At 36.8% G+C, this 19,373-nt stretch overlaps 2 protein-coding genes across 2 annotated transcripts; both read right to left on the minus strand.

The window, feature by feature from the left end:
- Positions 1-4,978: 4,978 nt before the first annotated feature.
- LOC145115330 (polyubiquitin) lies at positions 4,979-6,250 on the minus strand. The gene has a single exon (XM_079051603.1). The coding sequence runs from the start codon at positions 5,999-6,001 to the stop codon at positions 5,081-5,083; it is 921 nt and encodes a 306-aa protein (XP_078907729.1). The 5' UTR covers positions 6,002-6,250; the 3' UTR covers positions 4,979-5,080.
- Positions 6,251-7,522: 1,272 nt separating this feature from the next.
- On the minus strand, positions 7,523-9,542 carry LOC145112389 (uncharacterized). Its single transcript, XM_079048555.1, has 4 exons — positions 8,999-9,542; positions 8,103-8,328; positions 7,782-8,013; positions 7,523-7,711 (listed from the first exon to the last, which is right to left on the minus strand). The coding sequence occupies exons 1-4, from the start codon at positions 9,540-9,542 to the stop codon at positions 7,523-7,525; spliced, it is 1,191 nt and encodes a 396-aa protein (XP_078904681.1).
- Between the last annotated feature and the right edge of the window lie 9,831 nt (positions 9,543-19,373).

Here is a 19,373-nt window from a genome sequence, read left to right on the forward strand (position 1 = left end):
GTAGTACTATTAAAGTCTCAGCCTCTCTTCATTATTTTCATCTCTCTTTACCCTTCACTACCCCATATATTATAAGTATAAAAATACATATATGGTTAAACAAAATTGGCTTATATAATTTCATCTAACACAGAAGGTTCCAATCACAGATAATAGGCAAATATAGCATTTTAATTATCTAAATACTTTATATTTGTATGTAAGATGAAAGTAACTATGCACTTACTTGATAAAAGTGGATGCCTCAGAATTTGAGCAGAACTTCGCCGTGGTACTTAATCTTTTTCTCTGGCGTGACCTATGTTCACATTACTAAGTCTTAGTCTTATATTTATGGCGATTAATGATAGTCTAGATTCCTCACTAATCTCAATGTCTACATCAAGATCTATCAAGTAAGATCATATTGGTTCATAATAACGATTATACTGTTTGAAGGTAGGGTCCGTTTGGTATACAAAGTATACTGTTTGAAAATCTCACTTTAAACACCTCACTAAATCTAGCCTTGACATCATCTCCGTAAGTAGATCAATCAGTATAATGATGTTGGAATCACTGATAAATCTTAATTATAGGTTCATAATAACGATTATAACTATAATTAGAAGTTACACTTGAATAAAATAAGTGTAGCTTAACTTACAAAGTATTCTGACGAAAAATTGGGAATTATACAGGCATAACTCTGATCCGGGAGCTTCTAATCATTGACTATCTGACACCGCAAGGCCTCGCTAACAGAGTCAGAAATTTAGGGAATAAAGGGATGAAGATAAGAAAGAGTTTTCAGAGAGAATCGGGGTGAAGGGATGAAGGAATAAGCGGAGAATTGAACATATTTATAGGGATGAAAGAAATACGCGTCGCACAAATAGTCGGTGCGCGCCATGAAATTGGTTGGACCGGGTGACGTGGCAGCTTCTGGGTGGTGACACGTGTCGGCAAACTGGTGGAGTGTCAGTGCACGCTACGCATGCTGTCTGTGCGCGCGAGAAATTATATATATTTTTAAAAATTTATATCTTTTTCATACGAGCTCCGTTTTCGACGCGTTTTATATCCATATATAGTTATCTATGAGATCTACAACTTTCATTTAGACTCTGTAGGCTAATTTTTTACTTTATTTTTAAATTTATATTCTTAACAAACTTAGATTGTTAAAGTCCGTTAAAAATTCATAACTCTCTCATATGATATCCATTATCGAATGTCTTTGTATCGACATATAGTAAATGACGATACCTTCAACTTTTGTTTAGATTGTTTTTCCTAACAATTGACTGATTTCAATTTCGGTTTCTGAGCTGTATACTGCTACGCTGAAATATTAGAAAAATCATAACTTCCTCTTATGATGTTAGATTTGAGTGTTTCTATATGTATGGAATCCTTGTCACATATACTATAACTTTGATTAATATTATTTATCTTATCAAAAAATCATTTTCAACACTTATAATGTCTTTATTGACCAACCTGAATCTGCGGGTGTTATAACTACAATACAACTTAAGATATTTGTCATAAAATTCAATCATATTGTTTGGAAACAAAAAAACAAAATTCTTTTCATACTCTTTCAATGGTTCAAATCTTGATTTAAGAGAAGCTTCTCCTTGATCAACAATATATAAAATTAATTAACTTTAAAATTCTCCTTGTCTAAAAGTACGACATTTTGATTACTTGGATTCTCATCACATTGTTGTTTCTATGAATGGGACATTTAGAGGGAATATTGAGTCAATCTTCATTTCAACCGAAATTTCCTTAACATCATCAATTGCCTTAGAGAACTATGTTTCTCTAAACTGTCCGAAGAATTCAATCAACATAATCACTTCTTTAATAGCAATATCAAGAAGCATATCCTTTTATTGTAAATCTTTGCTAACCAATTTCACCATATATAGTATTTTAGCTTGAGCTCTTGGAATTAGAACGAAAATGGGATTTGACTTTGGATTACCAGATTGTCGATTGCCGATTGCTAGATAGCAAACTAAATCGTATGTAAAAACGGACCACCTTGTAAAAAACTCAAACAATTTACAACATCAATAGTCCTTTTATTAATAAAATATGAACCATTTGGTTTTCAAGCTACTTACAAACTAAACCTATCTACATTCACCCTCACACTCATAAATCTAGATAGAAAACAAGAAATCTAGATAGAAAACAAGAGCAGAGAAAAATGTATTAAGACTCAAACAACACTAGAACTATATGAAACCCTAATACACAGACCCTAACAATAACAACAACACAAACTATTTAAATAGGGGTTTAGACTTATCAATTCAAAGAGAAATCCTCTTTCTCAGGCCAAAGTATTTATGCAAGAAGGGTAGTTGTTGTTGTAAAGTTTCAAGATCTTTATAGGTTTATGGTAGATGGAAATGTTGATAATGTGAATGTATTGGTTGTCATTAAGGAAAAGACATATGTTTCCCTCAGATCGTCCCTCTTAGGTTTTCTGTATTAATCAATGTAATTACCTATTTACTACATAAGCAAATCAGAAAGGGTACCTTCAACTTTCAGGTCTAAATTATGTTTTTTCTTGGGTAGCTAAGAAGAAGTCTGAAGCTGTGATGATGACAGAAAGTCAGGCACCAAGATCACAAAGACTTGCCGTAGTCAATACTCATTGTGGGAAGAAGGTTGCTACAATATGCTCACTCCATCTCCTTTGCTGATGTAGAATATAGAGCTTTTGCATCTTCCATGTTGATGTATTTTGTGAAAACAAATATGCAATTTCGTTACCTTCTAACCTTTGTGGCATATACAAACTAGTCTCGTTGAGATTAATATTCATTTGATAAATGTGATTAAAGGGACAATGTATTTGATGGTTAGTGGAGTAAAGACGGTTAAAGTTGACACTATGGAACACGTGGCAAATCATTAACACACCAACATAATTATTTATGTGAAAAGTTTAGGTTGAGTGAGGGTGTTAAAAAGATGTTGAAAGGAATGGAACCTTCACTTGATTATGATGCATTGTAACATAAAATCATCAACTTGGCATGTTTGTCATCACATGTCCTCAAATAATGTAAAGAATATGAGAACTTAAGAGAAAAGTGTTCAAGATACTATGAATATTTGGTTTCTTATGTCAAATACGAATATAAATTTGTGGTAGATTTTTGTATGTTAATCAAAATTGTGATACCATTTAGAAAAATCAAAGAATTTACAACATCAATAATCCTTTTATTAAAAGAATAAGAACCCCCGCTACTTACAAATTAAACCTCACTACATTCACCATCTCACTCATAAATCTAGATACAAACAAGAACAGAGTAAAACATATTAAGACTCAAACAACACTGAAGCTATTTGAAAACGTAATACACAAACCCTAACAACAACAAAGAAAATATGAAAGAGCTACACAAACGGATGAGTGAATAATGATCATCTGAGAGCTGAAACATGCATTAAATATCCGGGGCACAAACACAGGTAAAACCCGTATCAAACCTGGTATTTGAACCGACCAAGTGCTTTTTCCAACTTTAAAGGAAACCAGCCGCAACCCCTTAACTTCCAAAACAATCACTTTCAACCCTTCTTTTCTTTAAACCCATTAAAACATTCAAGAATGCAACATTTAAAAAAAAAAAATAACTTTTTTATCTAACAATGATAATCTTGCCCTTTTATTCTTAACAACCCCTCTATGACATGGACCATATGTCGCCCATCTCGCATGTCCTCAAAGATGCCCCTTGTGGCGTGGTGTTAGTTTTTATACCAAATATGCAATGACGTTTTAGAATATAACCATATCATGCAACTCATTAACTTGAAAACCGTTAAATATATGACGTGATGTTGGTTTTTAAATATAGAGCCACATAAGCATTTGACGTGTACAAGCCAATTTACCAAAAATTCCACATCCCTTCTACCACACTGGATCATCAAATCTCGATGTATTTTCTTCATGCATTGAGGATCGAATAGAGCAGCGATGCTATCCTCATCTTCATATTGGTGCTGATTAATGTGTAGTTTCAAGATCTCGAATTTAATTTATCTTTTCAACCATGAAAGCCGATGCAAGAGGGCGAATGTTGTTGTAAAGTTTCAAGATCTTTATAGGTTTATGGTAGAAGGAAATGTTGCTAATGTGAATGTATTGGTTGTCGTTAGGGGAAAAGACATATCATCCCTCCTAGGTTTTCTGTATTAATCAATGTAATTATCCATTTACTACATAAGCAAATCAGAAAGGGTACCTTTAGCTTTCAGGCCTAAACTGTGGTTTCTTTATTTGGGCAGAGCTTAGAAGTCTGCAGTTGTGATGAGGACAAAAAGCTCATTGTGTGAAGAAAAGCTGCTGCTACAATATGCTCGCTCTAATTCCTCTACAGATGCAGAATATAGAGCTTTTGCAACTTCGTTACCTTCTAAACTTTGTGGCATATACAAACTAATCTCGTTGAGATTGATATTCATTTTTTAAAGGTGATTAAAGGGACAACAGATTTGATGCTGGAGTAAAGGAGGTTAAAGTTGACACTGTGGAACGAATGGCAAATCATTAACACATCAACATAACTACTTGTGTGAAAAGTTGAACATTAGGTTGAGTGAGGGCTTATATTTGTCATTTCAGGGCTTCAAATGTAAAAGAATACGGGGACTAAAGAGAAAAGTATATCAAGATATTCTGACTATTTGGTTTCTTACTATCAAATAAGAAGATAAAACTGTGTTAGATATTTATATATTAATCAAAGCTTCACACCTCAAACCCTCACTGGGTGTTATTGTCAAATGTGAATCTACTTTGTTTATGAATCGTTGTGACATTTTCTATTATTTCAAGAATTGACAGATTCATTTTATGACAAGTGCAAACAGATTCATTTTTAGGATGAGAAAATTTTAGTTGTTTTTGTTTCATTTCTTGACATTTGAATAAAACAGAGCAAAAGCTTAATCATTAAATAAAAACCATGATATCATTGAAATGGCAACAGTACGTTATATAAAACATCAAGTATTCGCGTTACTTAATAAAACATAATGAACGATTGATTGTTTTTCAGAAAACACCACCTCTAAGACGCAGAACAAGGTGCAGAGTGGACTCCTTTTGAATATTATAATCAGCCAAAGTCCGCCCATCTTCAAGCTGCTTCCCAGCAAATATAAGCCTCTGTTGATCAGGCGGAATACCCTCCTTGTCCTGAATCTTTGCCTTGACATTATCAATCGTATCCGAGCTCTCAACCTCTAGAGTGATCGTCTTCCCTGTCAGTGTCTTGACAAAAATCTGCATCCCTCCCCTCAACCTCAGAACAAGATGCAAAGTCGATTCTTTTTGGATGTTATAATCAGCTAGGGTCCTACCATCTTCCAACTGCTTACCAGCAAAGATCAGACGCTGTTGATCCGGTGGAATCCCTTCTTTGTCCTGAATCTTAGCCTTGACATTGTCGATCGTATCAGAACTTTCAACCTCTAGAGTGATCGTTTTCCCGGTTAACGTCTTGACGAAGATCTGCATTCCACCACGGAGGCGGAGGACGAGATGAAGAGTCGATTCCTTCTGAATATTGTAATCCGCTAGGGTTCTGCCGTCTTCCAACTGTTTCCCGGCGAATATGAGCCTTTGCTGATCAGGGGGAATCCCTTCCTTATCCTGGATCTTTGCTTTAACGTTGTCGATTGTATCAGAACTCTCGACTTCCAAGGTAATGGTCTTGCCGGTGAGAGTTTTGACAAAGATCTGCATACCGCCGCGGAGACGGAGGACGAGGTGAAGGGTGGACTCCTTTTGGATATTATAATCGGCTAGGGTTCTGCCGTCCTCGAGCTGCTTGCCGGCGAAGATGAGCCGTTGTTGATCCGGAGGAATTCCTTCCTTGTCCTGGATCTTGGCTTTGACATTATCAATGGTATCGGAACTCTCCACCTCGAGAGTAATCGTCTTCCCCGTTAGGGTTTTCACGAAGATCTGCATATTTTGAAGGATTATCGAATGAATGGATTGATCTTGATATGAATCGAATGAATTGATGGATGAAAGAAGAGAAGAACGGGTCTCAATTTATAGTCAGGGAGGTAACAAAAAGTGGCGTCGTTGGGGACTTGGGATCAATACCGAAGCTTCCGGCAGTTCCTAGAGGTGTCTAACAACGTGTTGTACACGTTAATTCTAGATGCTTCCATTCATCATTCGATTGCAATTGCATCCAATTTTTTTAAGGTCGTCTGGCTGACACTGAAATCCTTAAAATTAGGGAATAGGAATCCAGGTTGATACTTATGGATTTTGATTAAGTTTTCAATAGGATTTAAAATTTTATGGATTTTGATTAAGTTTTCAATAGGATTTAAAATTTTAAATGAGTTTATCTTTATAACAAATTACGCGAATGGTCCTTTAGGTTTTGGTTTTTTTCCTAATGTGTCCCTACGGTACTTTTTTCCTTCAAATAGTACATACGAACGATAAGTTGCACGCGTTTGGTCCCCAAGTTGGATGTCCATCCATTCCAACGTTAAGTTGCCTCCATGTGACTTGCACATGAGGGTAATTATGTCATTTTACCCTAAAGGACCTTTTCTGAACATTTTATTAACGACTATATTACTTCTTCTTGTTCTTCCTCCCAATTCAATCGATCACTACTACTGTTAGAGAAAGAAGGCTGCAGAAAATGCCGATATGTGCTTGTGGAAATCGTGATCTAGCGATCGTCACTTCCTGGTCAGATCGCAACCCTGGAAAGCGATTTTGGTCTTGTCTTCGTAATGAGAGAATGTATGGTTGGATTGGGTGGTTTGATGAGCCCATGTTCCCTAGATCGGTGGAAGTGATACATGGGTTACTCAATTCTATGAACAAGCTCCAAGAATCCCTTCAACAAGCTATCATGCAAGCTAGGATGTATAAGTTAATCATTCTCTTCAGTTGGGGTCTTTTTGCAATTCGTTACTTGAAGCATGGTTGAAGTTGCGTCTGAATGTGGTGTCTAAATGCAGGAAGTATTGTCGTAGTCGTAGGGTTAATGTACTGGTGGTCTTATTTTGAGTCTGAAGACAGGAAATTGTAGCATGGTTTATGTAGTGTTTGTGTCTGTTTTGAGTTTGAATGCAAGAAATTATGTTGTGGTTAATATTGTCTGAATGATATAGTCTTTATGCAATCAAATGGTTTAATTTCAGAACAATGTTATTGTGTCATGGCTTATGTGTGTTGTATTGTTTCCATTTGTCCATACACTTTGAATATCCCAAATATTATTTGACAAGAACACCAATTTAACAAAAATGCTATTGTATATGACAACAGCAGTTCACATCGTTTCATAGTTTAAAAATATGTACAAATATTCAAGGTCAACATGCATGACCATACAAAAAATAGGAGCCCAAAGTAAGTATTGTTTGTTACATAAACATAGGTGTTAACACGACCATAAAAGTAAGTTGCAAGTTACATCAAAAGACCCAACACTTAACAACAACACCCCCATCCTCACTTCTTTCCTCCTGTGTCTCCAGTTCTTTTGTCATTAGGGCCACCTTGACCTTTACAAGTTCGTGAATTATTCCCTTTGTTGTTGCACTTTCCACATGTGACAGTGGTCCACATCTTGGACAGTTTATGCCCATGTGTAGCAGGTTCATCATATACCCTCTTCTTCTTCTTCTTGGGCCTACCCACCTACAAATGTATATAAGATTAAATTGTTGTTCTTCATCGACTGTAGTTATATTGATATATGAAGACATACCTGAACAACATGTTCGGGTGGAAGCAAATTGGTTCGGCATGGTGATTTGGGCCACATCAATCTACCAGTTATAGGTTCAATTTTGTATTTGTATACTTCTGCCCATGTAACTAGCCAGTAGAATGGGTGGACCCAATGCTCCAACTCAGGAACATTCTTTGCTCCATGTTTAATCTTGTCCCATATTGCACTTATTGCATGTGAGCGTAACATGCTTGTAATTTCCCAATGTCTACATGTGCATGTTTTTTCATCCAAATTCACAATAAACTGATCACCCCAATGAGTAGTGACTTGAGTTTTACCCTATTGAAAATACACCTGTGCTTTTGTGCTTGTCTTTTCATTTGATCAAAAAGAGTAGTGGCATTTGGTGTGAGAGGACCATGAGATCTATCAATCTCTCTTTGGACAATGCAAATTCTCTTCATCAAATACTCTCTAATATACTCCAAACAATAAATGATAGGTTTATCCCTACCACCTTGTATTTTTCCATTCACAACCTCACACATGTTATTCAACAAGATGTTAGTATGTGCCCTCCCTGTTTAGTGATAAAATACAAAATAAGAACAAAACCTAACAATGACAAGTAAATGTAAACATCATTGAAAGATGAAGTGCTAACCTGAGAAATGAGATCTTGCCCAATGAGTTGGAGGAATATGTATCACCCAATCATGAGCTTCAGCATTGAATTTTTTTTAGCTCTTCTAATGCTTTCTCAAAATGCCTTACAGTAGTAGCAGTTGCACATGCCCACATAAAATCTTTGAGCTCTTTATCCTTCCACTGTCTTTTCATATTATCATATATATGCCTGAGACAGAACATATGCTCAGTTTGAGGGTAAAGTTTGGCAATTGCAAGAATGATGCCCTAGTTAAATATTTCAATAGTTATTTGACTAAATAACAATAATATCAAATTAAATTGAAGTATATGTACCTTCTACCTATCTGAGATGAAAGTGAAGTTTGAATTAACATAAAGTTCCAGATCATCACCAAGTTATTCCAAAAACCATGTCCATGAATCTGTGGTTTCATTTTCAACAAGTGCATATATATATATATATATATATATATATATATATATATATATATATATATATATATATATATATATGTATATATATATATATATCCCATTATTGGAATCTACCCCTACGACAGTCAAAATTTGACCAGGATAGGGACCTTTCATGAATGTACCATCCACCCCTATGAAATCCCTTAGATTAGCCTTAAATACTTCCTTCAATGCCCCTAAACAAATGTAAATTCTCCTAAACGTCTTTGTATCAGAATTTATATTTGGCTCGGTGTGACAATCGATCTTGACATTAGTACCTGGGTTTCTTTCCATCAAATAGAGTCCATAGTCCCTCAAGATAGCATATTGTTTATGAAAATCCTCAAAAACATGCTTCTGAGCCAATGCCTTTTCCCGATGTACCTTCATTCTTGACATGTTCATCTCGAATTTCTGGATGAGATCTTCTTGAAGTGCATTGATTGGAATGGTTGGATTACTCTCAATTTGCTTCACAATGTTTTTTGCAATGAATTTGTAGTTGCAAGCTTTAATGGCTCTTGATTGCACACACCGATGTTCATTAACTATGGTGGTCACCACCCAGTCATCTGTCTCTTTAAGTCTAGACACTAGTACAACCCAAGGACATTTACCCTCTTTCATATTTACTGTTTTGTCCTTGAATCCAGTCCTTGACTTTGTCCATGGCCCACCACTCATATATGGGACCACTCCTCTACACTTATCCCTTATCCTTGCTTTGTCATTTTTTTTCAAAATGTAAATCCCTTTTGGTTTCTACTGCATGTTTGTTTATATAGTCTTTCACATCTTTCTTTGTTTTGAACTGTTGTCCCGATGTGAAAGCCTTTGGATTAACTACACCTTCAAAATAAGATTTTGCTTTTCCTATGTCTCTCAACATCCTCTCTCTGTTGTTATCTTCACCTACAATAGGTGAATCAAATGATTATGGGTCTATGACCTCTAAATTTTCACCTTCAGTAAAGTCAACACCACTACCACTTGCTTCTTTGGTCGTTTTTTGAACCCACTCAACATCTTCATCAACATGTATATGAAAATCTTTCATATCAACATCCACATCATCTACAATCTTTTCTAAATCCACAAAGAAGTCTTCATCCTCACTATCATCATCTGTCCTATTACCCTCACTCCTACTACCCTCACTCCAAGCACCATCACTAACACTTTCCTTACTTCCACTATATTTATCCTCAAAAAACTGAACATCATGTAGATTTTTTCCCCACCATATTCTGCATCTACATCCCCCATTACCTCATAATCATCCACTGGATCAGCATCCCCTTTTGGTTGGTGATTATCCCCTGTGTCAACGGCTCTTTTACCTTGGTTATCCTCAAATTGTACCCCTAAAGGGATCACTCTCTCGATCAGTTGGGTGTTTTTTTTGTTAATCACGGGTTCATAGGGTACAATCAACTTTGACAAATAAGTGGGCTCATTCAAATCCAACTTTTTACTACATGACCCAACTGGTCTCCTTTTCATTCTAACCCTATTCATTTCAGGAGAATGATCCCCTTCAACTTCCTTAATACGAACCTTCAATGGGGACTTAAAGTAAGGGACTACTCTAGTCTTCCCATGCTCAATGTACAAATTAATTTCCTTATGATTAGGCACATACCTTGCCAACTGAATGACTTCCTGATCGGTGCCAAGGGGTAACAATCCCCTATCCAAGTCTGTCTTTAGGATCATGAAATGGTAAAACATTATACCTCCATCATTGTACCCTAAAACTGCCATCATATCATCTAGCTCGTAGACTGAAAACACATCCATGTCCACAAAATCAAAGTGGTCCACAAGCCCATCTATGTACGACCTTCCAGATACTGTATTGGTGAACGAACCCCCATGATTTATCTTGAATGTGCAAAAGCTTGAAATAGAACATGAGGTGAAAATTCAAGAACAAAATGTTATTGATGGAGGAAAGCAAAATTACATGTGTACAAAATTTCATCAAACCTAGCATTACAAGGTCTGTGCTTACCATATTCTTTACGTAGCTCATGTGGTTGGGTGTAGCGTGGACATAACGTGTCACAACTAGCATGTTTACTAGGAAATTCTATTCTCGTGTAATCATTCAACTATTGTAAAACATATACTCTAAGTAAATATCACTCAGTGCTCATTTAAATTCACCTTTCATGTTCATCAAAGAGTCTGAAAACCCTAAGAATCCCGGTTTGAGTCCATATTAGACTAGGATTTCCTTGTTGGGCCTGATGGACCAATAAGCATCCAATTCAACTATGATGGGCTTGGAAACCCTAATTGGATTCTAAATGGACCCAATTCACAAATCTATAACATTTTGGACCATTTGGGCCTAGAATGATTCATTCTAACCCTAATGGGCCTTATTGGGCCATAGCTAATCCAATTAACCTTAGAAAGCCATAAACCCACTCTTTTATTCTATTTGGGCCGTAAGTGTTTCCAAGGGCCCAATGGGCCGAAAATTTTATGATTAGGTTCCAAAAATTCTAACTAAAGTTTATTGGGCTCAAACTATTCCATTCCTACCTTTTTGGCCCAAACTCTCGGCCCAACACTATTTAACAAAAAAAAAATGAAAAATTAAATGGAGGGGGGGTTTGACTTTGGAGGTGCCACCTCCATATTGTCCACCATGTAACAATGCATGGTCTCACATATTTCCATGCAAAGTCACCTCATCCTTCTCTCCCCTCTCTTCTTGATATCTCGGCCGAGAGCTAAGCACACACACACTCTTCCAAACACTTTCCAAGCACTCTCCAAACACTCTCAAAGAATCTTCTCCTTTCTCCAAGATCTCGAAAAATTGGCTAGAGTTTTAAGGATCTTCATCAAGTCATTCCAATCCTTGAAGCTTCATAAGTTCGAGATCCACTTCAAGGTGTTGCTAGGACCAAAAATCCTTTCCATTCTTTCTTCAAAAACCGAAACATCAAGCAAAGGTGAGTTTATACCCCCTTTTTTTCGGTTTTTACATGATTTTGGGGGAGAATGCAAGTAAATGTGTTATGTGCATGTCTTGTGTGATTTCTTAGTTTATTTTGTAAAAATATGTTAGATCTTAGCAAATCACGACTTCTTAAGTAACATTGAGATAAGATCTATAAACTAAGACACCTTATACATCATACTATCAAGTTATAAGTGTTATATGTTTATGATACAAAAAAATTTAAGGCAAAAACTTTGTTAAGGGTCAAAATTGTCAAGAAAACAAAAAATAAAGGTAAAAAGCGACATTTATGTTTTTATAGGGATCAAACAGGTCCTACTTGTATAAAAATGGATTTTTATGATAAACATGCTTTCCAAAGGGGCAAAAATATAAATTTGAGCTTAATGGGCCAAACATTTGGGCCTCACGGTTTTGGGCCCAAATTTGCGAAAAAAATGAAGTTTTGGGATTTAAAAATGTTATTTGGCCAAAGTTTGAGTCAAAAATGTAAATAAACCAAATTTAAGGGTGAAAATAACATTTATTTCTAAATTGGACCAAAAATGTAACGTTTATCAAAATTGGGCCGAAAGTGTAAATTTTTACAAACAATGGGCTGAAAATGCACTTTTCAGCAAAACTGGGCCTTAAATGTCAAAATATATATTTTTGGACTAAAACCGTGAATTTCTAGACATTTGGGACAAAATTACAAATTTTTACAAATTATGGACTAAAGTGTCATTTTTACAAAGCTTTGGGTCTTAATTGAAAATTTGAGGCTTTTGACCAAAATGTTGTTTTACGAAAAAGGAGACTTTTTATAATAAATTTGGTAAACCACGAGCTAAAGTAAACAACGAAACAATAACGAACGGACGAAATACATCGATAATAATTTTATTGGGCCTAATATTCACATTACGTGGCCAATGGGCCTTAAGGGCTCATTCAAGTGTATATTGAGCCCAATATTTTTCCATGACCTGTTTATTGGGCCTTACGACCCATTTACATGTTAATTTGGGCCTGAGTTATGGGTCACATGTTTGTTGGGCCTTTGTGATCCATTTACATGCCTATTGGGCCTGAATTACCCACTTACGTGTCATTGGGCCTTTGTGATCCATTTACATGCTAATTGGGCTTGGACCGAAATTCAAATGCTTAGTAGATCGTAACTATACCTTTACATAACTATTGAACTTCGTATACTTATATATGTACCTTTGGATTTGATAACATACAACATACAAGTAAACATTAAACATAGTACGAAAGGTTGAGAATCTAGTGAGACGTTTCGGTTGACACCTTTGAGTGTACAATCGTAGCTTGTAGTTATAATCAGAGTCTCCTGGAGGGAGAGCGAGAGTTTGTGTATAGATCTATACGAGGTGACCCCCCACGCCTTAGTTGTTCGCTACAGCTAGACTAGGCCAGTCTAGGGCGACAAAACCTTGAGCAAATACTTGTTAGGTGCAATTTGTGCACCTTTTTGCACACCTTTTAGTCCCATTTCATGCATCTATTTAGCATAATTGTTCTTCCTTTTTCTTGCATTTCATCATATTCATGTTAGTCTCTCGAACAACCTTATTTGCACACTTTCATGTCTTTTTCAGGTAAACCGGAGCTTGGAATGCTCTTTGGGAGGTGCCGGGAAGCATTGGTGAAGATTTCGGGATGATCGAGCGAAGAACAAAAAAGTTGGAAAAATCAAGTTTGGATTCGGAGTCAGAGGGGTACACGGGCCGTGTTGGATTTACACTGCAAAATCAACACGGGCTGTGTTGACCAAAATGGGAGCTGTTGACCATGCTGAACACGGGCCGTGTTAGTTTAGTGCAAATCAACACGGTGAACACGGGCCGTGTCAGTTTAGCCTATTTTAACACGGGCCGTGTTCGACCCAAAAACCAACTTTTGGCAGTTTTTCCTATCTTTCATATTACGGGTTGAGGGCCATTTTGAGAGAGATAGAACATATCAGAGCAAATTTTGAGAGGGGATTTCGAAGGTTATTGTAAGGGATTGATCAGTAATAATTTGGAAACATTATTTATAGTATTTGTAAGTTGTAACTGCACATTATTTCCATCTTTTACCCTTGTGATCTTGTTCTAGCCATGTGTGGCTAAGAAACCCTAGTTTCTAGTTCTTGTTCAAAACATGTTGATTGCTTGACTTGAAGCATATGATTTGATGTTTGATTTGTGATTCTATTCTAGTGATTATGTTCTTGTTTAAACTAGAATCCTTAAATTTGATTTGTGTTTGATTGGCCACTTTCATGAATTGAATTTTTGTATAGTTAATTAACTTTTAGGGCACCTAATCGTTCTATAAAGTTAATGGTTGGTAACAAACAATACGTTTTCTTATTGTAGAACATTTATCACATGTTTTCACACTTCCGAGCGTATGAGAAGAAATTAACATTGTTGGGAAGCTTGAACAAAACTTAATGCGGTTTTTCAATACAATCTAAGAGCGTGTTTAGGTTGAATTAGTAAAGCTAGGTCTAGTCAAAGAGCGTGTTTTGGTTAGATAATTTGGCAAGCGAGTGGTATTAGAGCATGTTAATATCTTTCAGTACCAACTTAGAATAGTAATCACAAATTACATCAAGTCATAATCAGGTTAAATGACAACATTGAGAACTAGAACTGGAAGCACTTTTACAACTTGTTTACAAATCTATTTCATTTTCTGCATGTTTCAAAGTTGATTGTTATTTTCATTATTTGACTTTTGCAAACAAATCCCCCTTTGTGACCAAAGTACCTTGCGCAAAGAGGTATAGACTTTTATCCCGTGTCTCTGTGGTTCGACCCTGCTTGCCTTGTACTACCTTTCTAGTGCATTAAAGCGGTGTATTTGGAGTCTGTTGTACCCCTATTATTTGTTGGGTTTGACACGCGTAACAAATTGGCGCCGTTACCGAGGACACGGTGTTACTAATTGTTTATGCCTAGATTTTTGTGAGCTGGTACATCTCTATAAAAAAAACAAAAAAAAATAGAAAAAAAAAGACAAAACAAAAAGTGTCGCTCATAAATGAATACTCCTTACATTGAAGACCAACTTTCTGAGCTAGCTCGGTTAGTTATGATGATTGGAAATGACCAAAGTGCGCAACCCGCACCTATTCCTTGCGATTTTTGCACTCAAAGTGGACATCATACCGATATGTGTCCATATTTACAAGGAGAATGGGAAGAAGTGAAAGAAACGGAAAGCTACGACTGGCCAAATCAATGGAGTTATGATCAACCTCAACATGATCAATGGTGGGACAACAACCAAGTTTGGGGAAACAACCATTACCAAGCTTGGGGATATGACCAATACCAACCAACTCCACAGTTCCAACAACCATATCCTCCACCTCCTGCTTGCCTTGTACTACCTTTTTAGTGCATTAAAGCAGTGTATTTGGAGTCTGTTGTACCCCTATTATTTGTTGGGTTTGACACGCGTAACAAATTGGCGTCGTTGCCGGGGACACGGTGTTACTAATTGTTTATGCCTAGATTTTTGTGAGCAGGTACATCTCTATAAAAAACAAAAAAAATAGAAAAAAAAAAACAAAACAAAAAGTGTCGCTCATAAATGAATACTCCTTACATTGAAGACCAACTTTCTGAGCTAGCTCGGTTAGTTATGATGATTGGAAATGACCAAAGTGCGCAACCCACACCTATTCCTTGCGATTTTTGCACTCAAAATGGACATCATACCGATATGTGTCCATATTTACAAGGAGAATGGGAAGAAGTGAAAGAAACGGAAAGCTACGACTGGCCAAACCAATGGAGTTATGATCAACCTCAACATGATCAATGGTGGGACAACAACCAAGTTTGGGGAAACAAACATTACCAAGCTTGGGGATATGACCAATACCATCAAACTCCATAGTTCCAACAACCATATCCTCCACCTCCTCAAGAAACTGAAATGTTGAGCATGTCCTTGGAAGACATTGTGAAAAGCATTGCCACTACTACCCAAATCTTTTAGGAAACAACCAAAGCTTGCCTCAAAAGCTTAGAGCAACAAATTGCACAACTTACTCAATTTGTGAGTATATTGGAAACTCAAGGCAAACAACCATCACAGACTGAAGTGGACCCAAGCCATATCGTATCTACCATCTCCTTGAATAATGGGGAAAACTTTGATGGCCCAAGACTGCAATTAGAAGACGGGGAAGAGGATGAAGAAGTAGAAGTAGAGAAGGTTGTCGTGGAAGAAGTAGAAATTAAGAATGCTGACATGGAAGTTGTAGAGGAGGTGTTGGAGGTTGACAAAAAAGAGGCTGAGCAACCCACTACCAATGAGAAACTCCTTTCACCGGTAGACCAACCACAAGAGCCAAAATGATAAATTTGCTGGACCCTTCAAAGGATATGTACCCCGAGAAGGAAGACACCCAACCGGTCATCAAATCGACCACCTTATCAAAGAAGGAAGATTTGACCACCTTATTGGACAAATACAAGAAACGAGTCAGCTGGACGATTGTTGTCATTAAGGGTCTAAGTCCAACATGGTTCCCACGCAAAAAGAAAGTCAAGTACAAGATAAGTGTTGCATTGAAGGAGGTGGCGAAAAGTTTACTAAGTTGGAGAGCCCCACATACTTAGATCGATGCATACTCAGGGGTCATGTCGAGCCAACGACTTTAAAAAAAGGGCGGCTAACCGGGAGGCAACCCGGGGGTATTTTTGTCCTTTTTTTTAAAACTTTTTAGTCTTTGGTAAATTTCAAAATTTTAATGTCCCAAATGGTTTTAAACTTGTTTTTTATGCCTAGAAAATGAATCTCGGGCTCCAAAAATATTTCACGGATAGCTTGGGGAAGATGAAGAGAAGGTTCTCACCACAATTGCTAGGCTCCAAGAACGATTTGGTAAATTCTTTCCATATCTTTAATCGTTTATATTTTGTTTAAAAATCCAATTGGTATGTATTTGTAACTATTTTGGACCCATTCCCAACCCGGCTACTATCCTCTTCCTCCTCCATAATAGGTTGTTCTGCCCTCTCCGAGCATCGGGGACGATGTTTATCTTTAAGCTTGGGGAGGGGTAGAGTTGTACACTAGGTTCATTCATTCATTAGGTTCATTCATGCATTTTAAAAAAAAAAGATTTTTATTCCATGTTTGTTTTGATCCAACCCAAGGCAGCCTAATCTTCTAAAAACAGTTGAATTGGTAAGTGAGTCGTATGCCTTGAGATTAGACTTGTTCTTTTTATTGAAAAATCTCAAAGCAAGATAATTGCACATGAACACACCTCCCGAAGCTACTCGTGCAAAACAGAAAATGAAAAGGTTGTCAACACCGGAGCATAACGACAGGTATGAGTCAATCTTTGGGACACATGACCGGTCTTATGAGTAGTAAGTGCTCAATTGGTCCCAAAATGCCAAATTCAAGAAACATAAAAAGAATATAAAATCTCAGTGTCCCGAACCTTCCAGCGCTCTAAAAAGTCCTTTCTACTAATTCCCTTTTATATACCTTCCTTGGGGACATAGTTTCCAACTATACTTACGGGTCTTTGCATGTTGACTTCACTCCCCCGAAAAATGTCTTAGAAGCCCCTCACGGTAATAGACCGTGACATGTCCCCATAATAGAAAAGTCAAGGACGGAAATATAAAGAAATAAGCCTAGAAAAAAATTATTAAGTTAATCTGTGACCCTTGGAACTCGAATAAGTAAACTCCGAGGGGTGTTCTACATCTAATCGCCTAAAGCTGAATTGTTTGGGACTAATTGGGTTGAAAGTTCGCTATACGGGTTCCATAGAAATTCATGAACTTAATAATAACAAAAAAAAATTTAGATATGTATAGGTATCCAAATAAAGCTAATTTGTGGTCTTTGAGGTTCGGGCGAGTAAACCCGCGGGATCTCTTTAAATCTAGCACACTAAGGTCATATGGTCTGGATGTGTTGGTTGGAAGTCCGTTACATGGATTTCAAAGAAAGCCATGAGCTTTATTTGTAGGAAAAACATAATTAGATAGTTTGTATATATTTATTTGTATAGTTTAATTGAATAATATATTTAGGAAAAATGCTTGGCTGCAAAAAGATTCCCTTGGACTTGGACTTGAACTTATGACATTGGGACTGACTGTTAATTACTTTGACTAGTGTAAGTGGTTTGAAATTTGTAACCAATCTGGGTAAATTTTAGGGAATTCTTAGAAAATATTTTTTAGATTTGATAACATACAACATACAAGTAAACATTAAACATTCAAATGCTTAGTAGATCGTAACTATACCTTTACATAACTATTGAACTTCGTATACTTATATATGTACCTTTGGATTTGATAACATACAACATACAAGTAAACATTAAACATAGTACGAAAGGTTGAGAATCTAGTGAGACGTGTCGGTTGGCACCTTTGAGTGTACAATCGTAGCTTGTAGTTATAATCAGAGTCTCCTGGAGGGAGAGCGAGAGTTTGTGTATAGATCTATACGGGGTGACCCCCCACGCCTTAGTTGTTCGCTACAGCTAGACTAGGCCAGTCTAGGGCGACAAAACCTTGAGCAAATACTTGTTAGGTGCAATTTGTGCACCTTTTTGCACACCTTTTAGTCCCATTTCATGCATCTATTTAGCATAATTGTTCTTCCTTTTTCTTGCATTTCATCATATTCATGTTAGTCTCTCGAACAACCTTATTTGCACACTTTCATGTCTTTTTCAGGTAAACCGGAGCTTGGAATGCTCTTTGGGAGGTGCCGGGAAGCATTGGTGAAGATTTCGGGATGATCGGGCGAAAAACAAAAAAGTTGGAAAAATCAAGTTTGGATTCGGAGTCAGGGGGGTACACGGGTCGTGTTGGATTTACACTGCAAAATCAACACGGGCCGTGTTGACCAAAGTGGGAGCTGTTGACCATGTTGAACACGGGCCGTGTCAGTTTAGTGCAAATCAACACGGGCCGTGTTGGCTGCTGAACACGGGCCGTGTCAGTTTAGCCTATTTTAACACGGGCCGTGTTCGACCCAAAAACCAACTTTTGGCACTTTTTCCTATCTTTCATATTACGGTTTGAGGGCCATTTTGAGAGAGATAGAACATATCAGAGCACATTTTGAGAGGGGATTCCGAAGGTTATTGCAAGGGATTGATCAGTAATCATTTGGAAACATTATTTCTAGTATTTGTAAGTTGTAACTACACATTATTTCCATCTTTTACCCTTGTGATCTTGTTCTAGCCATGTGTGGCTAAGAAACCCTAGTTTCTAGTTCTTGTTCAAAACATGTTGATTGCTTGACTTGAAGCATACAATTTGATGTTTGATTTGTGATTCTATTCTAGTGATTATGTTCTTATTTAAACTAGAATCCTTAAATTTGATTTGTGTTTGATTGGCCACTTTCATGAATTGAATTTTTGTGTAGTTAATTAACTTTTAGGGCACCTAATTGTTCTATAAAGTTAATGGTTGGTAACAAACAATAGGTTTTCTTATTGTAGAACATTTATCACATGTTTTCACACTTCC

This window comes from Lactuca virosa, chromosome 5, assembly GCF_052849685.1.
Source record: "Lactuca virosa cultivar CGN04683 chromosome 5, Lactuca_virosa_CGN04683_v6, whole genome shotgun sequence".
NCBI lineage: Eukaryota > Viridiplantae > Streptophyta > Magnoliopsida > Asterales > Asteraceae > Lactuca > Lactuca virosa.

Excerpts from the sequence above, each read along its gene's own strand:
- LOC145112389 (XM_079048555.1), bottom strand. The coding sequence starts at position 9,542 with ATGAGTGGTGGGCCATGGACAAAGTCAAGGACTGGATTCAAGGACAAA. Across the intron at positions 8,329-8,998 it reads GGATTTCATAGGGGTGGATG|GGAGGGCACATACTAACATC; the intron begins GTACATTCATGA and ends ATCACTAAACAG. Across the intron at positions 8,014-8,102 it reads AGACAAGCACAAAAGCACAG|ACATTGGGAAATTACAAGCA; the intron begins GTGTATTTTCAA and ends ATGCACATGTAG.
- LOC145115330 (XM_079051603.1), bottom strand. The coding sequence starts at position 6,001 with ATGCAGATCTTCGTGAAAACCCTAACGGGGAAGACGATTACTCTCGAG.